Source organism: Martes martes (genome assembly GCF_963455335.1).
Source record: "Martes martes genome assembly, chromosome: 5".
NCBI classification, from domain to species: Eukaryota; Metazoa; Chordata; class Mammalia; order Carnivora; family Mustelidae; genus Martes; species Martes martes.
Window position 1 is genome coordinate 41,907,750 of NC_137892.1, and position 27,444 is coordinate 41,935,193.

Consider the following 27,444-nt stretch of genomic DNA (forward strand, 5'->3'; position numbering starts at 1 on the left):
CCCCCATAAGCACACCCCTCTTAAAGGCACGGTAGTTCCGTTTCCGGCAGCACCAGATAAGTCGCGAGAGGAAGCTTAAATCCTGTCGTTTGTGTTTAGGACCACTTTCGGTGAGTGGTCGTTCCGGTATGTTTTGTTATAGGTAGTGGTTTTTAAAGTGAGGCATCACCTGACAGTAATTTCGAAACCATTTGCATCGACTAGTTTAAGGACGCGTTTAATTGACCGCGGAGATTGCGCAGGCGCTCTTGGGGGGAGAGGGCCTTGCTTGGGCGTTGCGGTGTCCCGCGCCAGCTGAATTGAAAAGGGGCGAGTTCTGTAGTCCGGCGTGGGGTGGTGCTTCGTCTGTGTGACCGAGTTTTGCTTCAGATCGTTTGGCTGATCATGCTAAGTTTAGCTGGATCTTGCCCTTAAGAATTGATTAACGAGCCATTCAGACTCCCTGGAAATGCTCTCCGATAGTTAAAGTAGCGTCCGAGACCGCCGCAGTTGGCAGACTTTGAAGAATTCTCCCACTGGACTTTACCATCGTTGTCGTTTGATCTGGAATATTGCCCTTTTGCCCCCAAATTAAAATTCCCTTTGGCGGGGAAGATCGCGAGTTCAGGGGAGAATCTTGTCCGTTAGTGTAGTTTAAAAGGAAAAGAACACTACTTCAGTGTGGGTTTTCCTCAAACGAGCGTTTCTGGGCCAAACTTGAGAAATCGTGTTCAAAATGGAAATCCATATATCACACGTGACTTTATGTGTATGCTTCTGGAAGTGAAGGCATTTTGGTAAACGAATTTGTAGGTTGAAGTGGAGCGGGTTAGAAGTGTTCTGGTGTAATTAGTTTTCCCATTCTTAGACATTACAAAAAATTGTGTTCCTCCTTTTCTCAATGATTAGACTAAATCAGAAGTAAAAATAATGATCACAAGTTAATGTTTGTTGAAATATTGCAAAATTTAAGTTTTTAAGCTGAAACACATGCGTATGACAACTTTTTGGAGACTTAAGTTGTTGCCCTTGATGGGTTTTGTCCAATTCTTATTTATTTTTTTAAATTTTTTATTTCTTTTCAGCGTAACAATAGTCATTGTTTTTTTTCACCACACCCAGTGCTCCAAGCAATCCGTGCCCTCCCTAATACCCACCACTTGGTTCCCCCAACCTCCCACCCCCGGCCCCTAGTCCAATTCTTATTTAAAGTGACACTTAACTGCCTTACTTTTTGCATAGGCAAGATAAAATTAAAGGAATTAAGTAACAAATATTTACCCAACTACTTATTGATTTTATTTGACATTGTCTTAGGGACCTAGCGTTAAAGCTCCACCAAATTTGACCCTGACAGTTCCTCTTGCAAAATTAGAACTTGTGATCAGCCACCTTCACCTCCTTTTGTCATCCCTACGTATTTTAAAACACAAGTACTTACTTAACACAAATTCTTAAAAATAAGAACTATTTAAAGAAGGATTAATCTTTATTTTTATAACTTAAACCGCGTAATTCTCCCTTGTAAATTATATTTTTGTTTAATATTTGGATACAGGAAGCTACTTGATTTGTGTTTGTGCTACTCTTACAGCTTAAAGCCTGTATTATTTTTGTATATAAATGCCGAATATTAGCAGCAAATTTTTACCTATTTAGATGACTTTCCTTTTTGTGAACTGATTTTTCTTAATGTATTTAAGCTTGTGAACCACATTGGACTATAATCATTATAAAGTGTGCAACTATTCAGTCTTCTGGCTTTCCTTGTTAGCATTAAAACATAAACATTACCATAAAACATTAATCACCATTAGTGAAAACGAGATTTTAAAATCTTTTTCCTTGTAGATAAAGGTTTTGAGAAAAGAGTTTTCTCTTACTTTGAACAGCTTGATATGAATGATATTAATAAATATTTTAACAATAATTATATTTTGAATTACCATTTGCAAGGGACTTTGCAAATCCTTAATCTCACTGATCCTGATATTTATGAAGAAGGAGGAATAAGTATTATTTTCTTTTTTCACATGTGATTACTGAAGCTTAGGTAGCTCATGCACCAGAAATTTTGATTCCTAAAAGCCATGACTTCTTAGACACACCCTTATAGTGCATATATATGTAACTGAAGTAATGTTTTCCTAAGTGCAGTAACAATCATGTTTGGGACGTGTGCTCTTTTTTTTTTTAATTCACTGCTATCTTTCCTATGAGAAACAGCAAATAATTCTTTGCTCATTCACAAATACGTGAATGTCCACTGTGTCCCAAACTATGTGAAATGATATAAACATTAAAAATTAATAAGACTTTGTCACTTCTCATATGTAATCTGAATTACTAATTACAAAATCATTTTACAACTTAACTAGAAGAGGCCTGAACCAAGCATTATGAAATCTGAGGTTGACAATAATGAACTTACTAGCATAGCAGGGGAAAAAAAGCCATCAGAAAATTTGAGACAACAGAAAACGAGGGTCAGATGTCAGTGCCTCCACTCACTGTGTTGCTTTGAGCAAATTGGATAATCTCTCTGAAACTCTATTTTCTTATCTATAAAGTAGATATACAGCTAGTGCCTACTTCATAGGATGTTGTGAGGATCATCACAGTAAAGCATTGTATAAATGTTTGCAATTCTTAAAAATTGCCTTTGCAGTTAATTAAAAATTCTCCTCTAATTAAAAAAAATTATTCCTTGCCCTTGTAGTTTTGGCTTTTTCAGATGTCATTTAAATAATAGCATATAGTATGTAGCCTTTTATGTCTGACTTTTTTCATTTAGCATAAAAACATGATTTTTAGATTTATCCCTAATAAGTATCTTTTTAGTTTGTTCATTATCAGTGCTGAGTAGTATTTCACCATATGGATCTACCATGATTTGTTTATCCACTCACCAGTTGCTGAACATTTGGTTTGTCTTCAGATTTCAGCAGTTAGGAATAAAGCTTCTAGAAACAGCCCCATACACATTTGTATGGACATATACTTTAATAGTTCTTGAGTTAAAACTGTTTTCCAGCATGTTTGTACCATTTTGTATTCTCACCAGCGATGCTCTGTATCCTCGGTAGTACTTAGTATTGTTAGGTTTTGTTTCTTTTTTGTTTTTTTTGCCATTTTGATGGATGTATAGCAGTATTTTAACTTTGTTTTTTTAAATGTCTGGTTGTGTTGGGCATATTTTCATGTGTTTATTTGCAAATCATATTTTCTTTGATGAAAGGTCTGTTCAAATCTTTTGCCCATTTTCTTTTTTTTTTTTTTAAAGATTTTATTTATTTATTTGACAGACAGAGATCACAAGCAGGCAGAGAGGCAGGCAGAGAGAGAGAGGAAGGGAAGCAGGCTCCCCACTGAGCAGAGAGCCCGATGCAGGGCTCGATCCCAGGACCCTGGGATCATGACCTGAGCCGAAAGCAGAGGCTTCAACCAACTGAGCCACCCAGGTGCCCCTTTTGCCCATTTTCTAAGTTGGATTGTTTGTACCTTATTGAGATTTAAGAATTCTTTACAAATTCTTTGCAATGATGGGGATAGAGCTAGAGTATTATACTAGAGTATATACTAGAGTATTATACTATAAATACCATCTTTCACTTATATGTGGAATTTCAGAAACAAAACAGATGAATATAGGGAAAGAAAAAAAAAAGAGAGAGAAGCAAACCATAAGAGACTCTTAACTATAGAGAACAAACTGAGGGTTGATGGAGGGAGGAGTGTGGGAGATGGGTATTAAGGAGGGCACTTGTGATGAGCACTGGGTGTTATATATATTGATGAACTACTAAATTCTACACCTGAAACCAATTTTACCATATATGTTAACTAACTAGAATTTAAGTGAAAACTGGAAAGAAACAAGAGTTCTTTATAAGTTCTGAATAAAAGTTTTTTGTTGTATTTGTACACTGCAGATATTTTCTCCCAGCAGTTATTATTCTTTTCACTTTCTTAACATTGCCTTTAAAAGTACAAAAGTTTTTGGGGGCGCCTGGATGGCGCAGTTGATTAAGCATCTGACTCTTGATTTCAGCTCAGGTCATGATCTCAGAGTCATGGGATCAAGCCCCTGCAATGAGCTTCGTGCTGAGGTAGTTTCTGCTTGAGATTCTCTCTCTCTGCCCCTACCCCCTGCTCCTGCATTACTTCTCCCTCCTCGTGCGCGCGCGCTCTCTCTTTCTCTCAAACAAATAAATAAATAAATCTTAAAAAAAAATAAAAGAACAAAAGGTTTTTGGTTTTTTATTATTTAGCTTTGTACTCCCATAACCTTGTGCATATAAGGATTTAAGGACTTGGTAAGTGAATCAACAAATAAAAAGTTACATGGATGAAAGGCCTGACAACTGCAGTAGTGAGTAAAACATAGGAAGTTCTACAATGGTACAAAGGTCCGGAGAGGTTGAGATTGCTTCAGATTCAGACATCATGGAAGGCTTGCTTCAGTGAGGCACTAGAGATTTATTTTGAAAAATGGTTAAGACTTAATCAGATAGGGGCACCTAGGTGGCTCAGTGGGTTAAGCATCTGCCCTGGACTCAGGTCATGATAGCTGATAGCCCAAGTTGGGCTTCCTGCTCAGTGGGAAGTCTGCTTTTCTCTCTCTCTCTCTAATAAGTAAAATCTTTTAAAAAAAGATTTACTCAGATAGAATTGGAAGGATAAACCATTCACGGGGAAAATGGTGACATAAACCAAGGTACAGAGAGTGGTTGGGATGTGGGCAAAGGTATATAAAGAAGATAAGAGAAGAAACAGAGCTTGTTTTGTGTCAGGTTGTAGAGGCTTGGCTAAATAGTTCAGACTTTGTCAGTAAGCCGTGGAGACGGCCAAAGGCAGTCTTTTAATAGTGTATACTCTGTCTAATAATTCATTTGGAAGATAAAAATATGCTTAGGACAATGAATACTTCTAAGTTTCAAGGTAACTCTCAAACAAATAATCACCCCTTTAAGTGTTCTCTTCTTTACTAAGACAGCCAACCCTTATATAACACATTCGTGAAATACAAAAATATGTGGAAATTTTCTGATTTTTATGTCTTCCACCATTAGAAGATTCCACTCTACCTTAATGATGACAAAAACAAACAACAAAGCCAAAAACCTCAGAGAACTCAGTCTTCAAAATTTTGTTTATTGATTTCTTCTATTCCTTGAACTGTTGTATTATGCGCTTGCTCTGAGGAGCAAAATTCTTCTATTTTGATGTATTTTCAGTTCTTCAAAAGTTAAGGGTTCGAAAATGGAAAGGTTAATTTCAGTGAATAGACTTTCTGAACATGAATCTTTGTTCATGTATTTTAGGTAGGACAGCCAGGAGTATCCTAATAGCACAGATGCTTGAATGTACGGAGGGCTTTATCTTATATTGAGTAATTAGAGAAAAGATTTTCTGGTATCCCCAGTGCTATAGACTGAATGTTTGTGTGTTCTCTCCCCCATACCCCCACTCCTGCAAACCTGTATGTTGAAATCCTAACCACCAATGTGATGGTATTAAGAGGTGATGCCTTTGAAAAGTGATTAAGTCATGAGGATGGAGCCCTCAAGAATGGAATTAGTGCCCTTCATTTTTGTTGTTGTTGTTCTCATTGTTTTAAGTAGTCTCCATGCCCAGTGTGGAGCCCAATGCAAGGCTTGAACTCATAGCCCTGAGATCAAGACCTTAGCTGAGATCAAGAGTTGGCACTTAACAGACAGAGCCACCCAGACACCCTGGAATTAGTGCTCTTTTAAAAGTGATGTCAGAGAGCTCCCCAGCACCTTCTGTTATATGAAGACAAAGCAAAAAGGTAATCTATGAAGCAAGAGGCAAGTTTTCACCAGACACTGAATCTGCCAGCTTGTGCTTAAACTTTTCAGCCTCTAGAACTATGAGAAATAAATGTTTGTTGTTAATAAGACATCCAGTCTATGCTATATTGTTAGAGCAACCCAAATGGACTAAGACACCCTGGAGAATTGTAGGGGACAGTTGGGGGAACTTAAAAGATAGAAGTTTTTAAGTATAAGGGAAAAATAATGGACATCACTGTAGTTTATGGAGACATTCATGTTGTCCAATAGCCAGTTTTTTTCCTACTGGTTATAATTACCCATATCCCTCTGTGTTACGGGACCTATATTTTCTCATAAGGTGTGTGAGTTTGGTGTTTTGCTCCTGGAGGCTTTTTAATAGGCCTGAAAATGCTTCTTCCCTTTTCTTTTTAAGGTCCTTCAGGTTTTGCAACCTTTACTGATCTCTGAAAGGAAGGCAATAAAGGATTTTATCTTATTTGTATAAATCATATCTTCCTCCAGATACCATGCTTAGCAGCTGGCTAGGATGGGATGTTTCAAGGTTTTCTTTTAGATGATTTAGAACATTGTTGCCTCTTTGTTTTGTTGACTGTTTCCTTTGCTGTGCAGAAGCTTTTGATCTTGATGAAGTCCCAAAAGTTCATTTTCGCTTTTGTTTCCTTCGCCTTTGGAGACATATCTTGAAAGAAGTTGCTGTGGCTGATATCAAAGAGGTTACTGCCTATGTTCTCCTCGAGGATTCTGATGGATTCCTGTCTCACGTTGAGGTCTTTTATCCATTTCGAGTTTATCTTTGTGTACGGTGTAAGAGAATGGTCGAGTTTCATTCTTCTACATGTAGCTGTCCAATTTTCCCAGCACCATTTATTGAACATTGTTGATTCCAAAAGCTACTCATAGAAAACCATAATTTGGGGTTGGTCATATATTTAAAGAATATAGACCCTAGTGATTTAATCTAAAATGGGAAATGGCAGGGATGCCTAGCTGGCTCTGTGAGCAGAGCATGTGACTTTTGATCTGAGAGTTGTGGGTTTGAGTCCCATGTTGGGTGTAGGGATTACCTAAAGATAAAATCTTTAAGAAATAAAATGAGACAGGACAGTTCTTTCTCTCCCTTGGACATGGAAGAGCTTGTGTCAGTGTACCTTGGAGTTGAAAATAGTATAAATGATTTTTACTTTTTGGTTTGTTTTAAGAGTTGAGGAGGTTTAATACAGAGCTAGAGTTAGAGGCCGGCAAATGGATAGGTAGACCAGCATAGTCTGTATTCCCTACTTGATTCATCAGTTTCCCTAAAATGAAAATTGATGAAGAGTGTAAGTTTGCCACGGAATCATGTGGCAGGAAAAACTGTATTGAGGATGACATTAAAGTAAAGGCATCAAGAGGTCTTCTGTGACAGATAGGATGGGTGGTAGGGGTCAGGGGGAATGGTACTTCACCAAAGAGAGTTTGAAAAGAACTAAGATTTAGAGCATGATGGAACTTGAAAACAGAGCCACAGGACAAGGACTAAGTATATACATAGTAAAATCTCTCGATGCCTTTACTGTTTCCAATTAGGGGTTATTATGTCTATAAAAAGTCTATGAACATTTTCTTACACATCTTTTGATAGTCATGTATTCATTTCACTGGGGTATAAATTCGAAAATAGATTTATCAAGTCCTTAGCATAAACAAATGTTTGGTTAGAAGACTCAGTTGTCCAAGGTAGCTGTAGCCTTTTGCACTCCCACCATGTATAAGTGTTTCATTTGTTACCGGTCCTTATAGGTGGCGTTGTCTATGTTTTTAATTTTACCCCTTTTGATAGTGTGTAGTTTCAGAAATCATGACTTCTTAATTTGCTTTTTGGAGTAATGATGTTGAGCACATTTTCACTTGCTTATTAGCCATTTGAATATCTTCTTTTTTAAAGTGCCGTGTAAGATTTTACTCCCATTTTTTAAGTTGGGTTTTTATCCATTTCTTTTTTTTTTTTTTAAAGATTTTATTTATTTATTTGACAGAGAGAAATCACAAGTAGGCAGAGAGGCAGGCAAAGAGAGAGGGAGAAGCAGGCTGCCCGCTGAACAGAGAGCCCGATGCGGGGCTCGATCCCAGGAACCTGAGATCATGACCTGAGCCGAAGGCAGAGGCTTAACCCACTGAGCCACCCAGGCGCCCCTATCCATTTCTTTTTGATTTGTAGTTGTTTATATATGCTGAGTATAAGTCCCTTGTTAGATATACATATTAAAGGTATCTTCTGCCAGCCTATGGATTACCTTTTCCTTTCCTTAAAGATGTCTCTTGAATGGGTTGTGATTTCGATGAAGTACTATTTGTTACAATTTTTTTCTCCTAATTAAGAATAGTGTTTGTGTCCTGTTGAAGAAATCTTTATATGGACCATAAAATAGCTTACACTTTATGCTAACCCAAGACTAAGAGGTATTATAAATGTACTGATACCCTCAGTGGAAGTTATGAAAAGATCAGAAAGATGGTTATTGAATGTGGAAAGTGCTATATCCTAGGGGAAGAGACTTAATAGACTGTTAAAGCCATAGGTTCCTGGGCACAGTCTATTCTTTTTTATTCTAACATTCTTTCTGCAGTAATACTCTCTTGTAGACTCGTCACTAGATCTTCTAGTAATCAGTAAACAACAATACTGTTTTTCAGAATTAAAAATTTTAAGCATTTGTGTCAGAGTCCTAGTAGGAAACAGAAGATAGGGGATAGGGGCACCTGGGTGGCTCATTCGTTAAGTGTCTGCCTTAGGTCCTGATCCCAGGCTCAGGTCATGATCCCAGGCTCCTGGGATCCAGCCCTACGTTGGGCTCCCTTCTAGGCAGGGAGCCTGCTTCTCCTTCTCCATCCCCACCCCCCTGCTCATGCTCTCTCTCACTATCTCTCTCTCTCTCTCTCAAATAAATAAAATCTGGGGGGAAAAAAAAGAAACAGAAGATACATTCTCCTGGAAATTTGAAGAAAATTTAATGAAGCTCCTATTTAAAGATCAAAGAACAGGGTAGAAGAAATCCACATGGTACCCTGAGATTAGTAACAGAAGGGCATAATTTTGGACTAGTGCTCCTGAGTTAGCGAAAAGAAGAAATGATGTTATAGATTTGCAGTGAGAATTAGAAACATGGAAGATGGGCTATTCTACATGAGCAGTAGTTGCAGAGGGTTGCAGCCTAAACCAATAAATAAATATCCTGACCGCTTCTGCATTCCGATTTGCCTCCTGGTACCTCCCATTGGGCAAGCCTAATCAGAAAACTGTAAGTGTAGATTCCAAGGGTCAGTCTCTTAGGGCACAGTAGCAGGGAAAGAGAGGCCAAAAGATTGATCTGGAAGAGTGGGGGTGGTGGCAAACAGAATAATCTGCATAGAATAGTTTCTTTCACCTAAAAATATGAAAGGGGCTTTTTTCTTTTTAACTTAATGGTTTCCCATATAATTTGTGGTCTAAAACAGACAAATTTTATTTTGTTTTGTTTTTGCCGGTATGGCCAGACTTTTCTTTATAACATCGATAGAGAATGTACAGAACCAAAAATCATTTCTGTTCAAGAAAAAGCAGCTTGTATATAGTTCAGAAGAGTATATGAGATCTGGCATAACTAAATATCTTTTCTGTCATTTATCATTTAAACATTTCCAAAATAGATCTTTTTCATAAATTACTTGAGTGGACTTTTTTATTTTTTTCACTTTGCAATGACCATGAATATATTTAGAAGGGAAAAAAAACCTATTTCTCCCCTTTATAATCTATCATATATTTAAATGTCATGCAACAGAACCATTCTATGTAAGTAAGATTTCGATTGATGGTAGTGAGAGACTTTAAGCAAAACTTTTTGAAGTGTAATCATTTATTTTGTTTTTTCCCAGTATGTGGAAAATTTTCAGCATTTCTTTTCACATGGAAGGAGACAAGATAATGTGTTATGATGTATCTCAAAAATAGCTTTTGAATATTTTAGTTCGTATACACCGCACAGTTCCTTTTCTGTACTATATTTATCTCCATCACAGATAATATTCCGGGAATGTTCAATTCATATGTAAGCAGAAATGTGAAAGAAGCCTGAACCAAAATAGTACCTGAATGAACTTACCATTCAAATTATATCTTTAAATACCTTTACCTAGGTTCATCATGGTCCGTAGTGGAAAAAATGGTGACCTTCATCTTAAACAAATTGCATATTACAAACGAACTGGTGAATACCATCCAACTACACTACCAAGTGAAAGAAGTGGCATAAGAAGAGCAGCTAAAAAATTTATCTTCAAAGGTAACACTAGGGCACCTGGATGGCTGAGTCGGTTAAGCAGCTGACTCTTGATTTTGACTCAGGTCATGATCTCAAGGTCCTGAGGTAGAGCCCGGTGTGGGGCTCTGTGCTGGGTGTGGAGCCTCTTTAAGATTCTCTCTCCCTCTCCCTCTCCCTGTCACCTCACCCCCTCTCATACACACTCTCTTTCTCCCTGTCTCTAAAAAAGAAAGAAAGAAAAAGAAAAGAAACAAAGGTAACATGTATGCCCCAAATCTTAAGTGTAGAGTTAATATAGATGATTTTCTACGTGTACTTTGTGGAATTCAGAGAATTTTCTGCAGTAACTGGTTGTTGCTTAACAATTACCAGTGTAATTGATGATGACACTCAGTCAAAAGCAAAATAAAAATTCCAGTGAAGCTAATTGAATACCAGTAAGCATGAAAAGGACAGTTTAAATCATAGAAAATGATAACCATGGCAAAAAAGTAAAAAACACTCACTTAAATTAACATCTCATGCTTTTGTCCTCAGGTAGTTCCTACTTTAATGGCATTTTCTAGCACTTATGTCACTATCGATGAAGAGCTTATTTGATGCTGATATGAAAATATTGACTTTTTACTGTATTTATTTCTATGGTCTCTCTGCCATCAGCTATTTTCAGGATCACATTCATTTTTGGATACCTAATCCCCCTAAATGGATTAAATGTTTGAAAGGCAGTAGAAAATTTATGTTGAAAGATTATGGTAAATTTTCCTTCTTTCTCCTCTTCCTTCAAAGGGAAGAGATGTTTGCAATGAAATAAGCCAGAAGTTATGTTGCCAGAGGACTAAATGAATGTTGGTGCTATTAATTAATGGAAGTTTTTCCTCTAGGTACAAAATCAGGGGACTTTGAAATAATATATAAATACTTCCTCATATCTCTGTGTATACCCCGTCCTGTAACTCCTTTATACTTCATAAGTACACCTCTTAGCTCTTAGTAAAGTTATGATTCATTCATTCATTTATTTATTTAAACATTTATGCAGCAAATGTTTACCAAGTTCCTACTGTGTGTCAATCACATTTCAGGCCTTAGGGATAATACACGGATGAATAAGGTAGATAAGGTTCCTGCCCTTAAGTTGCTTACCTTCTAATTCAAGGAAGGAATATTTCACTCAGCATATGCTTAGTTAAACACAAGTAACTTAGTGCTGTATTTTGGAGTATGAATAGCTACCTCATCCACACTGGAGAGAGAGAGTGATTCTTTCCTCACCTCAATTGCTTTCTAGCTATGGATTACTTCTCAGGTACCCTCCAGAGGAAAACAGAACTATCTTAAGGATAAAGGTTCTCTTGCTTTCCTACTTTGCACATCCCACCTCCTGTTCAAATCTAGAAAAACTTAACAGCGTGATTGCTTACAAAAATGTAAGTTATGTTAAAATACTATTTTGGAAAATTCTGTTCCAGAAGTTGCTTATCTATACATAATTCATCTGCTAATTCATGCCATTTTTAAGGAGTGCCTGCAAGTATTTTTCCAGTTTGAGTACTCCCATAAAAAGATAATTTCATACTCCTGTAGTTATCGCATGTTTTGGTGAACAAACTAGCTCCACTGGTATGGATAGCTACAAAATTATAGCAACTAGTGATCCTCCTACATAACAAGCAAACATAACAACTGAGAACCTTTCAGGTTGTATGTATGCATTCATTACAAATAAGTATTCTATCTTAGAGGGAAAAGGATTTTAAAAAACCGTAATGGCTTGATGATAAGGCCATGATTAGATTATCTTAAAACTATATTGATGTCTAAAAATTGCAGTAGTATCTTTTTGTTATTATTTATTCCAGAAAAAAAGCTGTTTTATGTTGGAAAAGACAGAAAACAAAACCGTTTGGTAATTGTTTCAGAAGAAGAAAAAAAGAAAGTCCTAAGAGAATGCCATGAAAATGACACTGGAGCTCATCATGGCATATCCAGAACCCTTACTCTAGTGGAATCCAATTATTATTGGACTTCTGTGACCAATGATGTCAAACAGTGGGTATGGCTTATATATTAAGTATATTTTAAATAATATCTTTGTAGTAGATATCCATAATTCATTATTGCTTCAGATTTACTCTGGATATTTCTTCTTGTTAAGTACTTTTTCTATGGGTAGTGTTTGTACAAAAACATTTAAAAAGGAGTTTTATTTCCCATCAAAATTCTCCTTTAGGGTGCCTAGCTCTTGATTTCAGCTGAGGTCATGATCTCAGGGTGGTGAAACAGAGCCCCACTTCGGGCTCTGCACTGGGCGTGAAACCTGCTTAAGATTCTCTCTCTCCCTCTTCCCCTCCTTACCCCCCGTCAAAAAAAAAAAAAAAAAGAAATCAGGTTTTCAAATTCTCCTTTAGAATCACTAAAGCATAATTTGAACTAAAACAGTATTTAAAATTTTGAAAAATGGCATATTAAAATAGATTATTTAGAACCAGATTTTCATCTTTGAACTCTTTTATATTGGCAGAATTCAAATGGGGGTGAAATTCCTTTGACTAAATGATTACCTCTTTGATGGCCATCATTTAATCTCTTCTTGAGAGGAGAATCTGTTCATAAGTCAGGTCCAGTGTGTGCTCTCATCTTTTGTGCATATATCATCTTGATGTAGAAAATGTCAAATATGGCAGAGACCCAAAACCAACTAAAGTCAAAATCAAGTTGTAAAAATGATGACATTAGTCTGAGTTTTGTAACTTTATAACTTAACTACAACCTTCAGCTTCTTAAAGTATATTCACCTAGGAATTCTGGTGTTTTTACTGGTAGGTCATCTGATCCCTGCTCCTTCTAGTGTACTCTATATGACTTCGTGTCTGTGTGAGATCCTTTTAATAATTATAATAGTACATCAGAAGATTGTCACTGCAGGTGTAAAGAATTAAAGCAACATTGAAATATCGTTTGTAATATCAGTTTGTTGTCTGTGCAGGTAGACCTCAATATTTGTATTTGCTTTTAGAACCTGCCACACATTTCTTTGATCTTTGTCAGATCTTTATCATTTGAGAATGGATATGGTTTTTAGAAATAGAGGTTATTTATGATGAAAGCTAGTATATAATTTAGACAATAAAACTTCTGATTAAAAGTAACTATGCAAAGAGAGTTTATAAAATTTTGTTCACAAGTTGGTTTGAAAGTGGTTTCCAAAGTGGAATTCTAGAAATATGCTGAGCATTGGCACCATCCATATGTTAATCAGTTCTCATCCCACTCACATTAAAAGCTCCATGGCAGCATGGGCTTTGTTTTTGTTCTTTCGATTTTCCTGGGACCTTGAGGAATTTCTGGCATCTCTAAGTATTTTTTGAATAAAATTATGTTTTAGTAAATACCATTGGAATAGATCAGAAATCTTTTGCTTATAGAAATTATTGTATATTCAGATACTGACTTAAACAAATTTGATATAAGAAATTTGTTTTAAGATTTATTTACATAAAAAATATTTGTTGAATGTAAACTAGAGCGATGTTCCATGTTAATAAGACCCCTTAAAGTAGTCACTGGATTGTAATAGCAAGTAATTACTTGCTTATTATTCTGAACAGAAGATTTTATTCTATTCTGAGAATAGTCTAAAGGTTTATCCTTCAAAACAGAAAGTAACTATTAGCCATTTTAATAAAAACTTCATACTTATAAGACTGCTTTTATTATGTTGACTATATAAACATCTATATATCTTTTTTCTTATTGTGTGCCTGTTTTATAGGTATATGCTTGTCAGCATTGCCAAGTGGCAAAAAATACAGTTATTCTAGCACCGAAACAGCACCTTCTGAAGGTGGAAAATCCATGGAGTATAGTTACTGTTGATCTGATGGGCCCATTTCATGCAAGCAACAGAAGTCATGTTTATACTATAATCATGACAGATTTGTTCACAAAATGGGTTGTGATTTTGCCTCTCTGTGATGTTTCAGCATCAGAAATTTCTAAAGCTATTATCAATATATTTTTCTTATATGGACCACCTCAGAAAATAATAATGGACCAAAGAGAAGAGTTCATTCATGAGGTAAGACAAATAATTAGCTAGGTCTAAGAGCATATTTACTAACCTTTCAGTGCCACACACACCTGTGCATTGTAGGGTTCTTAGTAAGTTTATATGAATTGGCACAGATAATTGAAGTTTATTATTGCATAGCACAAAGGTAGCTGGACTGGCAGTTAAGAGACCAGGATTTTTGTATTGATGGTGCAAGTAAGTAATTGTAAATCTGTCTTTAGGTTTCCCAAAACTAATATGAGGAAACTGGACTAAATAATCCTTGTTTACTTCTAGCTTAAAAATTCCTTGATTGGGGGTACCTGGCTGGCTCAGTGGATAGAGCATATGACTCTTGATCTCAGGGTTGCAAGTTCAAGACCCACATGGAGTGTAGAGATTACTTAAAAATAAAATCATTTAAAAAATTATATGATTGACATATAGAGGGAGAGTTGACTAAATCGAGAAATATATCATGTTTATGAATGAGAATATTCAATATTGAAAGGTATTAATTTTTCCCAAAGTATATAATTAATTTCTAATCAGCATTAATAAGGAGGGAGCTTATTTCTTGCCCTCACGTTTTTACAGATTAAAGTTAACTTGAAAGAATATGCAGGCAAGAATATATGTGAAAATTCTAAAAAAGGAATAGTGACTATGACACTTAAGGCGTATTTTAAAATTTTCATAATTAAACAGAGTACTGATATAAACAAAAATTACAGCCAGACATGTTTAATTCTGTCAACAAGGAATTAAAGTAAGCACATGTAAAATGTGCTACCAGGGAAGCTCATTAGAGACACAGTGCCTAGGATTTTTTTTTTTTAAGGTTAATCTTTTTTTTTTTTAATTATTATTTGAGAGAGAAAGAGAGAGGGAGAGTGCAGAGGAAGAGTAAGATGGAGAAGCAGACTCCTCACTGAGCAGAGAACCCAGTGTGGGGCTCAGTCCCAGGACCCCGAGATTATGACCTGAGCCAAAGGCAGATGCTTAACCAACAGCCACATAGGTGCCCCTCAGTGCCTAGGATTTTTTTTTGGTAGCTAGTCACGAAGGTGCCGACTGCCTGGCTTGTACCAAAATTCTAGATTCTTAAAGGAAAAATGGTGTTTGGCATAAACCACCTTGTTTGTATAGTTGAAGCGCTGTGAGCCACCTATATCAATTAGGGAATGGTGGAAACCTACCCAAAATCCCGTTCCTAGCCCTGAGTGGTCCAGTTGGTTAAGTGTTTGGCTCTTAATTTCACGCAGGTCAATCATCTCAGGGTCCTGGGTTTGAGCCCCATGTTGGCTCTGCAGTCAGCATGGAGTCTGCTTGTCCCTCTTTTTATCGCTCCTTCCAGCTCCCATGCATCCGCGAGTGTGCGTGCTCCTTCTCTCTCTCTCAGACAAGTAAATCTGTAAAAAAAAAAAAAAAAAAAAAAAAGAATAACGAATGTGGGAAAGTGTTCAAATTAAATAGGAATGAATATTGAAAATTAAGACCATTTTAACTTATCTAAAAAACAAAAATAGTAATAATACTTACTTTTTCTCTAGGGAATTGACTGAACATTCCAGTTATTACATTATAGGGTGGTGGGACTTCTCTCATCTAGGACTGCTAAGGCACATAGTCAAGAATAACTGCCAAGAAGAGACATTCTGATGCATAGCCAAGTTCATAAGAGCAAGCAGTAAAATTATTGCATTAAAGCTGAGACTTGAATGTGTTCTGTTAACTATCAGATAATCTTGCCTGCCTTAACTGACAGAGCAATGGTCAAAATGAGGCATATGAAACAATCCAGTTTATAGGATAAACAATGTTAGAAGTTCTGCTTATATTTCCTTTTTACCTAATAAATAAGAAAGAAAAGAAGTATGGTATGTATAAATGATTAAGATGATTAAGAGCATCCCAGATCAACAAGGCAGGTGGTTGTACATCACACATGTTATATAAAGTTATCTTGAGAAAAGAGTAAGAATCCACAACATGTAAGAGGGCAGATGATTGGGGGCTTCTGGGTGGCTCAGTCGTTAAGCATCTGCCTTCAGTTCAGGTCATGATCCCGGGGTCCTGGGATCGAGCCCCGCATCGGGCTTCCTGCTCGGTGGGAAGCCTGCTTCTCCCTCTCCCATTCCTCCTGCTTGTGTTCCTTCTCTCACTGTGTATCTCTCTATTAAATAAATAAAATCTTTAAAAACAACAAAAAAAGAAGGCAGATGATTGTATATCACACATGATGTATGAAGTTATCTTGAGAAAAGAATAAGAATCCACAACATGTAAGAGGTCTTCAGTAGTTTCCTTGCTCATTCTTGGTTTTCAGTAGTTGTTGCGTTTCTGAATATCATCTAGCTTCCACCAAACTACTCCTCATAGAATAGCCAGGTGGCTTAAGTTTCTTACAGTGAACACAAGATAACACAATAATGCAATCACCTGTCAGCCATAAGAAAATGATAGAGCTGACACTTCTACTTAACTTCTGGTACTAGTTCTTTTATAGACATATTAATGAGATGAAAACAAATATGAACTAATTAGATCTGATAGGAAATTGGGCACCTAAATTCAAAATATCAAGAAACTGATTTGAAATACTGATTTGCTTCCACCATATCTAATGAAAAGCTTCACCCTTAGTGCATAAAGTGCTCAGAGATAAAAATAATGACCATATGAAGCTATTATGAGTCACCACTTTTTCTGGTTATGTTTAAAGTCATGTGATAATCCAGGTCTTTGCAAATTTTATCAAAGGTAGCAATAAATATTTACAAGACTCTTTTGTGAAGTTTAATAGCAAAAAACTAAAAATCACTGAAGATTGAGAAAATGTGTTCTTTTTGCTGTAATGTAAATGGCTTAAATATTAACATAATGGTGACAAAATGAAATGGTTTCTTTTGTCAGCAAACACATACCAAACACTGTTAAAGTGTTGAAAGAAGATTAGAATATTACACTGTGGATGCATACAGTGTGTGTGTATTACACACACAATTGGATGAAAATACAGATGTTTCAATAAAGTGCATGGACTTTTTGTAAATCTCTGAAGGAAAGAAAATACACTTTCCAAAGGAAAATCTACTTCTTTGATTTTAAAAATATGTCTATGGAAAAACCAAAATTGTAACAACTAATAGAATGTCTGGTTTGATGGGAGAAAAAAGGCTCTGGGGTTAGGATATCAGGCTGGCATCCCACAAATGAATTCACTGGATCATTCCTAGGCAACAGCCTCTTGAAACTGAGAAGTAGTATGACCCTCTTCCAGAGCTCAGTCATTTAAAACCATGGATTATGACCTCAGATTGAGGCTGACCCAAATGACACCAATTCCGAGATTTCTCTCCTCTCTTTTTTGTTTTTAAAGATTTTATTTTTGAGTAATCTCTACACCCAACGTGGGACTTGAACTTATAACCCAAAGATCAAGAGTTGCATGTTCTACCTACTGAGCCAGCCAGGTGCCCCTCTAGGATTTTTTTTTTTTCTAGGATATCTTTATATACTCTTGAATTAAAAGATTAAAAGGAGTGCCTGGGTGGCACAGTCAGTTAAGTATCCCACTCTTGGTTTCATTCAGGTCTTGATCTCATGGTCATGGGATTAGTCCAGTATCAGGTTCTGCATTCAGAATGTGGAGTTCACTTGGGATTCTCTCCCTTTTCCTCCACTTCGTCCTCCCCCCTCACCGACTCATGCTTTCTCTCAAATAAATAAATGAATCTTTAAAAAAAAAAAAAAAAGATTAAAAGGAGGTAGCCTAAATTAGTACAAATATCAGCTAGGAAATGCATTGCCTGCAAGTAAGAGAACTCCTCTTGTGCCTAATATATAAACTCCAAAAAGTAAAAGAAGACCAGACGGTCCAGGGTTGGAAGGGTAACCTGAATGTCTTTGGGAACTCATGCTTCTAGTTTTCTCTTCTACCATCTTTGAGATGTGACTCTCAGTCTTGGGTTCACAATATGGCTGCCAGAGGCCATGCCACAAAAATCTGTATTTCAGACAGAAAGAATGGGGAGGACAATAGACAAAAATACCTAGTAGCAGCTGAGTCTACCCAACAACTTTTAAAAGCCCAATAACTTCCCACTTACATCTTTTTTACCAAAACTATATCACATGACTATTCCTTCCTTACAAGGAAGCATGGGAAATGTGGTTTTGGTTTTGGTGCATTTTTTACTAGCTTTACCTGTTTTGTTACTGTGATACTACTTGTCTTCTTACAATTAGGCAACAAGAATACAATCTTTTAAAAGACAAGTTTATTAACCAAAAGTTTACCCAATTAAAAATAATAAGAAAAAAATAGTCTGAGGCATAAGGTAGGAAAAATAGATTATTTTACTGCTTATTGTTAGAAGTCTTCTAAACTCATTTTGACACTTTTTAGGCTCTGCAGATAATAAATCCACAATAATAATAGTAACATTACAAGTTATAAAGTGCTTAATACTTGCCAGTTATCGTTTTAGGTACTTTACAAACATGTGCTCATATAATTCTCAAAAGGGTCCTGGGTAGGATTTTCCTCATTTTACAGATGAGGAAACTGAGTACACAGAAGTTTAGTTACTTGCCAAAGTCACGTAACTATTAACTAGATTTGTGATCTAGTGTTTGAGAAATTGTCTGCTGAATTAAAATGTTATATGAACTCAGAATTAGTGTTAAATTCTGTGCTTCCATTTCCTTGCTGTACATGTATGTTTGCAAGGCACTTAGCATCCCAAAACTTCTTATATTTAAAAGGGGGTTAGGGGCGCCTGGGTAGCTCAGTGGGTTAAAGCCTCTGTCTTTGGCTCAGGTCATGATCCCAGGGTCCTGGGATCAAGCCCCACATCCGGCTCTCTGCTCAGCAGGGAGCCTGCTTCCTCCTCTCTCTCTCTGCCTGCCTCTCTGCCTACTTGTGATACCTCTCTCCAAAGAAATAAACACAATCTTTAAAAAAAATAAAATAAAAGGGGGTTAATGAGAACTCATGGTTGTTGTAAGGTATAATGACAGTAATGTAAAGCATCTAGTGTATTGACCAATAGATAGTAAGGACTCACTAAATGGTAACTGCTGTTTTAAATAGAGTATGTATGTTTTTATATAAAGTGGGTATGGTTCAGTGAAAAAGGCAAGATTCAGATCTTTTGAAACCATTCAGTCAAGGGAAAAGTAAAATACGAATTTTAAAGTCAACTTTGTTTTATATATTTTTCAGATTAATGTTGAACTGTGTGGACTGTTCGGCACAAAGCAAATTGTAATTTCTCACACCTCCCAAACCATTAATCCAACTGAAAGTACACCTAGCACAATCAAAGCATTTCTTTCTAAACACTGTGCTGACCACCCAAACAACTGGGATGATCACCTATCAGCCATTTCATTTGCGTTCAATGTAACTCATTTGGTATGTGTCTTTTTATGATTCTGTACTTTTGAGTTATGACTGTTGTTTGGCTACTTAAATATTTTATTACAAATCCTTGTCCGTTTTCCTTAAAATAGGAGCCTCCTAAAAATACACCATATTTTCAAATGTTTAATCGCAATCCTTATATGCCTGAGACTTCAGATGCTCTTCATGAAGTGGATGGTGAAGATATAAGTATGTTTGCCAAAGTTCTAGGCGCAATTAAAGAAGCTGATAAAATAATGGACAATAAGACAACTTCAGCAAGACAGGTGATTCTATTTAATAGAAAACTCTATAGTCTAAAAATTCATGAAGTAGGGACGCCTGGGTGGCTCAGTTGGTTAAGCAGCTGCCTTCGGCTCAGGTCATGGTCCCGGCGTCCTGGGATCGAGTCCCACATCGGGCTCCTTGCTCCGCAGGGAGCCTGCTTCTCCCTCTGTCACTCTGTCTGCCTGTGCTCGCTCTCTCTCTCTCTGACAAATAAATAAATAAAATCTTTAAAAAAAAAAAAAAAAAAAAAAAAAAAAAATTCATGAAGTAATTAAAAAAATTTCAGCATGCACACACACATATGGCATACATATTGATATATTAAGCCAGATTTTGTTTTCTGTTAAATTCTGCTTTTGTCTTGATTATGCAGTATGCTTATTAGCTATAAAATTTTGAGAGGCAGTAATGGGAAAGCTTTGTTCTTTGAAATCCAGTAGAGCTGAATTCATATTCCTGGTCTTGTTGCTTTCCAGTTGTTTGATTTGGGCAGATTACTTAACCTATCTGTTTAACTTCTTTGTAAAGTTGGGGTAATGATACTGGTTTTGAAATATGACTTTATGAATTAAATGGTGGGGCATCTGGGTGGCTCAATCATTAAGCATCTGCCTTCGGCTCAGGTCATGATCCCAGGGAACTGGGATCAAGCCCTGCATTGGCTCCCTGTTCAGTGGAGAACCTGCTTCTCCCTCCCCCACTCCCCTTGCTTGTGTTCCTTCTCTCACTCGTCTCTCTTTGTCAAATAAATAAACAAAATCTTGAAAAAAAAAAAAAAATTAAATGGGATTCATGCCTGCTTTGTATTAGCAGTGACCATCTTGTTGTCATCTACATTTACCTTCAAGAAACTACAGCTCTTTCATCCCTTTGTTTTCTGTTTTATTTTGCTCTTGTAGTTGGAGAACAGCAATCCTGATGAACTAAATAAAAGCAAGATCATTGCTAAAAAGAAACCAAAGCAATTAAATCCATTTCATTTAAAAGTGGGTCATGAAGTTTTAAGACAAAGGAAAAATTGGTGGAAGGATGGTCGGTTCCAGTCTGAATGGGTTGGTCCTTGTGTCATAGACTATATTACAGAAAGTGGATGTGCTGTTCTGAGAGACAACACTGGAACTAGACTTAAAAGACCTATCAAAATGTCCCATCTTAAGCCCTATGTAAGAGAGTCCAGTGAACAAGGTAAGCATCTGTCAATTCTTTAAATTTTTACTTCCTGTGAATGAGGATGGAAGTTAAAAATAATATAAGAATCCACCCCCAACCCAGCCCAAACCCCTTCTCTCAGTTAGGTTTTCTTTTCCCTTCTCATTTTTATAAGATGTGGTATAGTTTTAGATTTCAAGTATTCTCTTTTATTAGAATAACTCTTCTGAAACTGTCAGGCTTGTGAGAGATCTTGTTCTGATTTCTAGTGTACTTTTCACACATTTACCCATAGTTCACGTAGGAGATACTAGACCTGTTTCACAGAAAGAAGAATTACGTCTTCTCAATTTTCACTTTCACAATATTTTGTCACTTTGTGTCTCAGTTTAACATGAGAAAATATCAACTAAGATAAATGATGCCAAAACCAAACATACAGAATTCTGTTTTGAGATAAATATACTAGGAAACTTTTTAAAAAAGTGATTAATTTTTATATGTTATGCCATAGTCAGGTCATGATAGATGCAGGGGAGCCTGTAAGGTCGGGTGTAATCAAAATGCTGTAAGTAAGGTGCTTTAAGAAGAGGTGATAGCCTGAACAAGGTTGAACTTGGCCCCAGATGTGGTTTTGAGCAGTCAGAAGGATATCCTGATTTCGTTAACCCTTTCTTTCAGTGATTAAGAGACAAATTACATTTTGCTATGGCTTTCAGATTAAACCCTATTTAATGGAGACTGTTTTATTTTGTCCTATTGTAACCACTCCCTAGAGTTTCTCTGGGGGCAGTTAACTGAGAGGAAGTGAATTGGTACCTCAGCCAGCTAATTTTTCCTATAAAGAAAAATAAAACACTGATATCCCTTAAATATGAATAACAATTAATGGAAGGTGAATTTAGTACATTTTAAAAAACTGAGTTATTTAATAGGCGTAAGTGAATATTACAAGAAAAATAACAGTATTTAAGCTTACCTTATTTTTTTAGGATAAAGCCCTCCCTCAAGGGGGTTGCTCAGTAAATAGCTCAACTTTGCTTTTGATCTGTATCAAAACTCTCAAGTTAAAAACTCTTAGTACCTTTCCTTCTTCTGTGACAGCCTGTTTGCTATATTAATAAACTTACCTTGTACTGTTATAATTCTGAAAGCTCACAGCACCTGTGTTCTCTTTGTTGGAAGATCAGCACTTTCATTCCTTGTACTTCTTCTCGGTACTGAGCTGCCCTTTATGATTTCTGCCTTATGTAAGTAAAGTAGGGCGGGGGGGAAAAGGATTATATAGGTACATGTTATCCTTTCCTCTCTAGCAAGATTTTTCTCCTAACCTCAGCATTCAGGACTCACTGCCTTCTAATGTGTTAGCCTTCCTTACTTAATACAAAATTTACATTTTAAATGTTGCTATATCAGGATCTGCTTCAACATTTTGCAATTTGCTCTTGCCAAAGACTTTCTCAGAAAGGAGGCCAAACATTTTGCTACTGCTGCATATTTCAGAATCCAGTTGAGTAGAACAGTTTCTAAACAGAGGCAGTCTAATTTTTCCCTCATGCTTGAATTCTATGCAGATATTTCTTCCAGTAGTATAAAGGAAATTACAATATTAGTACTAGCGTACATATAAGAAACTGAGATGGGTAAAATTGTTTTTTCTTGTTAACCAAAGGAAGTGTGATCTGGCCATCCTGGAATCTGGTTCTTGATTACTATTTGTTCCTTATTTTGTGTTTCTTTTCTTTGTAGAAATTCAAAATAAATGTGATTTCTTCCGTCTTTTTCTTCAGTATCACATATTGTCCTGAAAATCTTTACCTCAGAAGCTGATTTTAAAGAGTTTTGGAACTGAATGTAAAGTGAACTAGATGCCTTTGAATGTCTTAAATCCTCCTCTTTCATTTGACATAAATTTGGAAGTGGTATAGCCAAAAGAACTATGAATTTGTCTGTCTGTACTTGTCTTTGCTACTACCAGCTGCGATATCTTGTAGCTGTGTTAAAGACTCACTCTCCAAAGCAGATAAGCTTCTGTTGCCAACTACTTATCCATTCTTATCTAGAACATAATGTAGAGGGAGCACATTCAGTACTAGGTCTACAGTATTTCTCTCTGCTATTTTGAGCAGGCGTATGTCATTTTGTCCAGTTCAATTCCAGGTACTTTTTTTGAGACTAATTATTTTAGTAAGTTTTAGGACATACCATTGTATCTCTTTGTAATCATAATGTTCCCCTCTGAAAAGGAAAATATTACTGACTCATTATTCTACCCAATATAGATTTTGAGCAGTTTTATTGTTTTGTTTTGGGAAGGAGTTTTGATAGATTTCCGTCTGCTGATTGCCCTTCACGGTTTCTGAGATGGTTTTCATATTTCATAAGTTTCCTATTGATACCATAACAAATTATCATAAATTTAATGGTTTAAAACACATCCTACAGTTCTATAGCTTAGAATTCCAATATAGATAGATCTAACTGAGCTAAAATCAGGCATTGCTGGGGCTGTGTTCCTTTCTGGAGGCCCCAAAAAGAACCTGTTTCCTTGCCTTTTCCACCTTTTAGGGGCTGCTCACACTGCTTGGCTTGTGGTCTCTTGCCTCTGTCTTCAAAGCCAGCAATAACAGGTTGAGTCCTCCTCACATCACAGTTACTGCAGCCTTCTCTCTGCTTCCCTGTTCCACAGTTAAGGACCCTTGTCCTTGGGCCCACCTGGGTAATGCAGGATAATCTCTCTACTTTCGGGTCAGCTGGTTATCAACCTTAATTCCATCACTTCTCTAATTCTCCTTTGTCATGTAAGGTAATGCATTTACAGGTTCCAGGGAGTTTTAGTACATTAACATCTTTAGGGGCCCATTGTTTTCTCTACCACTGTTATGGTCTGCATTCATGAAACAAAACAAATCTTAGTTCTTTATTTATCCATGCTTTTGTTTTCATTATAGTATGTATATCTTACCATCTTTTTCAATCTAATTACTACTTTTGCATGAATAAGAATTGGTGGGGTAAAACTTGGAAAATCTCTCAAAACTAAAATACCAAGTATACTCTGCCTAATGAAGAACAAAATGTGCAAAACTAAATGACCATACACCCCCAAGTCCACTTAGGCCATCTGTGGGTAGAAAGCAGCATGGCTTTGACCTTTTTAAGTTTTTAAATCAAAAGTTCTTAAGTGTGTAAATTTACAGGATAAATTTGAATATAAATATAAATTTAAATATAAATATAAATTTGAATAAAAATGAATAGGTTCATTGAGCTTTTCACATACTAGTACGAGAATGGGTAGAATAAGATTGTGTTCTTGGGTTTATTAGGAAATTTATCTGCTCTGAGAAACTTTCCTTGGCTTCTAATCTAATGGACAATTAATCTTCCTCTTGCTATTTCTTGAACTTAAAATTTGAGGGTTCTTTAAGCTATTAAAATCTTAAAGAGAATCATTAATGTTTTGGGAAAAAATCCAGAAAGAGAAGGCAGGGGTCCAGGAAGTTAATCATCTATGGTGGAAGAGTTCCTTGTTGTAATGAATTAAAATATCAGGTAGGGAGGAATCCTTTTATATACATTAACCTTTTTTTAATAGATGCTCCTGTTTTGCTGTCAGTTTAACATTCCTATGAAGCATTTTTTTTTTCCTGATAGTAATGATAAATTTGCTCAAAACAGAACCAAATGCTGACAAGGGGAATTCTTTGGCAGTATTTTGGTATGATTTTAGCTCCACCTGAAAAGTTCATGAACATTTTGTTATTAAATTAGGCTTAAATAAGCTAAGCATTTTTTTTTAAAGATTTTATTTATTTATTTGACAGACAGAGATCACAAGTAGGTAGAGAGGCAGGCAGAGAGAGAGGAAGGGAAGCAGGCTCCCTGCCGAGCAGAGAACCCAATGCGGGGCTCAAATCCCAGGACCCCGGGATCATGACCTGAGCAGAAGACAGAGGCTTTAACCCACTGAGCCACCCAGGTGCCCCAAATAAGCTAAGCATTTTAAACTGCCTGCTTACATATAAGCCTGCTTACTTACCTATATCGTATCAGTCTGACACTAGTAACTGTCATATAAGCCTGATGCTAGGAACTTCGTCTTCATCTTAGTTTATAATTTCATATTATAAACAACTCAATATTATTGTCCTAATTATAAACAACTTGACATTATTGTTCTAATATGGATTCCTTAAAGATTAAAGTTACAAATGTAACAATTTAATTTGTTAACTGTCTTTCAGTATCCCATTAATTGACTCAGAGGTGCCTTGCAAAAGTATGTAAAGCTTATCATCATCAAAAGCAGAGTTTTATAACGTTGCTTGTAATCTTCACCATAATCTTCAGTCACTTCTACCACATCACACATACCTGCCAAAGACAGATCAAGAGAACAGGAAAAGTTGGCTCTTTTAAAATCTTTGGTCTTTCCCGAATTCTGTATATATGAACTGTCAAATGTATTTATGATTTTATTCACCCTTTGACATGTATATTTATTTAGCAGATAGGAGAACCCACCAGATGTTAATCTTATAGTTAATTTTTATTACTTGGGATTTCATCCTCATTTAACACTGTTTAATTTTTAAATGATGTTTAATTGTAATTCTAAAAGGTGAACTTACGATGTTTCTTCTTTCAGACAGTCTTTATCTCTTACAAGGTTCAGTCGTGGCAGATCATGACTACATTGGATTGCCTGAAATTCCAGTTGGAGCATACCAAGCAAATATTCTGGTAGAAGATGCAACTATTGGCGTAGTCGATAATGAATTACTCACATCAAGCAAAGATCGTGAACTGTTAGAGTTTAGAAATGCCAAAATTTCTCCATTGATAGAAGATCATAGTACTCTTGAAAAGCAGACTTTCAGTCTGTTGGACTCTTCAAACCAAGTCCTTGAGTATTTAAGTTAGTAAATACCAAAATACATGTAAAGTGCTTGTTTAAAAAGTATAACTCCTTGAATCTTTATCATTTCCACTTAAAAAAAGTTGTATAGAAGTGTCTCGCCATGCTCTGAATGACTAAATCCTGAAGGTTATTTTATAACTATTAATTTATCTAAACTTGTGTCATGTTTGAGTGTCAGTACATATATATAAAGGCAAAGGAAGCATATAATATATGAAACCCACTTTTTCTTATGAAAATAGAATAAGCAAAGTATGATTGCTTCTTACGAAAGAAACTAAATTCCAGCTCAAGACTGTCAGATCTTTCTCTGGTATTGGTACCATGTTTTCAGTTTGAAATTTTTTTTGGATTATTTCTCCCCTTTAAAAAATAAGTTTGAACTACCTAGAATGGGCTTAATAAATATTTATTCAACTGTAACAGTAAATTAAGTGAAGTTTGTTTCTGTGTCGTTGGAATTTTCAAAAATAATATTGTAGGAAAGAATTTAGAGTTGCTTAATGGGCTCTTACAGGATATTGATAATTTCACCTTTTAGGCTCAGAATTTGCATCTGAATCTATATATTGGTTTGAAAGCATTTGTGCATTTCCATAATACATATTAAAGTCAAAAGTACCCATTAATAAAATTTTTTTCTGCCAGTCTTAAGTAAATACTAATGATAAAATAGTATCAGAGGTTTTAAACTATAAGCTCTATGATATTTATAACTTTATTCAACAAATATTTGTTAAAAAGCACTTTGAAGAATACTGTGAGAAAATTAAAGGATGAGTTAGATATGTGTCTTATCTTCATAGGGGCTTACAGTCTGGTAAGGATTATAGGCCAATATAAGCCATGTATAACACAAGTTACAAATTACATGCTACGTTCCATTAGAGAAGTACAAATAATACACCTAGGGAGTCAAAAAAAAGAGAAGTTATTTCTAGATGGAAAACTTGGGTTTATTCTTAGAAGGATTAGAAGGATCGTTTGAGTTTGACCTTGAAGAATGCACAGGATGTGATGAGAGGGTACAAAAGAATTAGAGGAAGAGAAATGAACAGAGACAGAACAAGTATTGTAGTGATTCACAGAAAGCTTTTTGTCGTCGGCAGTGCCTCAGGTGTAAGGTGATGTAATAAGGTATGGGAAAATAAAGCTGAAAAGGGAAGTAGGAAAGCTAGTGGAGGGCTTTGAATACTGTTAAGGATTGAATTGTGTACCTCCAAATTCCTTTGTTGAAGTCCTATATTCTAGTACTTCAGAATGTAACTTCATTTGGAAATAGAGTTATTGCAGATGTAAACATTAGTTAAGATGAGGTCATATTGCAGTAGAATGGGGTCTTAATCTAATATGACTGATGTCCTTATAAAAGGAAGAAGTTTAGGCATAGACTCAAGGATAGTGCCATGTGAAGAAGAAGGCAGGGTTTGGGTGATTCTTCTATAAGCCAAGGAATGCCAAAGATTACCATTAAATCACCCAGAACTAAGGAAGAGGCATAGAACGGATTCTTCCTATAGCCCTCAGAAGGAATCATCCTT

General features: G+C 36.1%; 1 protein-coding gene across 2 annotated transcripts; it reads left to right on the plus strand.

The window, feature by feature from the left end:
• Positions 1–39: 39 nt before the first annotated feature.
• Positions 40–26,334, plus strand: GIN1 (gypsy retrotransposon integrase 1). 2 transcript variants are annotated; one of them, XM_080803286.1, is made up of 8 exons: positions 40–110; positions 9,954–10,099; positions 11,941–12,134; positions 13,854–14,159; positions 19,363–19,554; positions 19,653–19,829; positions 20,730–21,015; positions 25,631–26,334. In XM_080803286.1, exons 2-8 carry the CDS (start codon positions 9,961–9,963, stop codon positions 25,903–25,905), a joined length of 1,569 nt encoding a protein of 522 aa, XP_080659412.1. In that variant the 5' UTR covers positions 40–110; positions 9,954–9,960; the 3' UTR covers positions 25,906–26,334. The 2 variants fall into 2 exon arrangements, with proteins under 2 accessions (XP_080659412.1, XP_080659413.1); XM_080803287.1 differs by having other exon boundaries at positions 46–126.
• Positions 26,335–27,444: the final 1,110 nt, after the last annotated feature.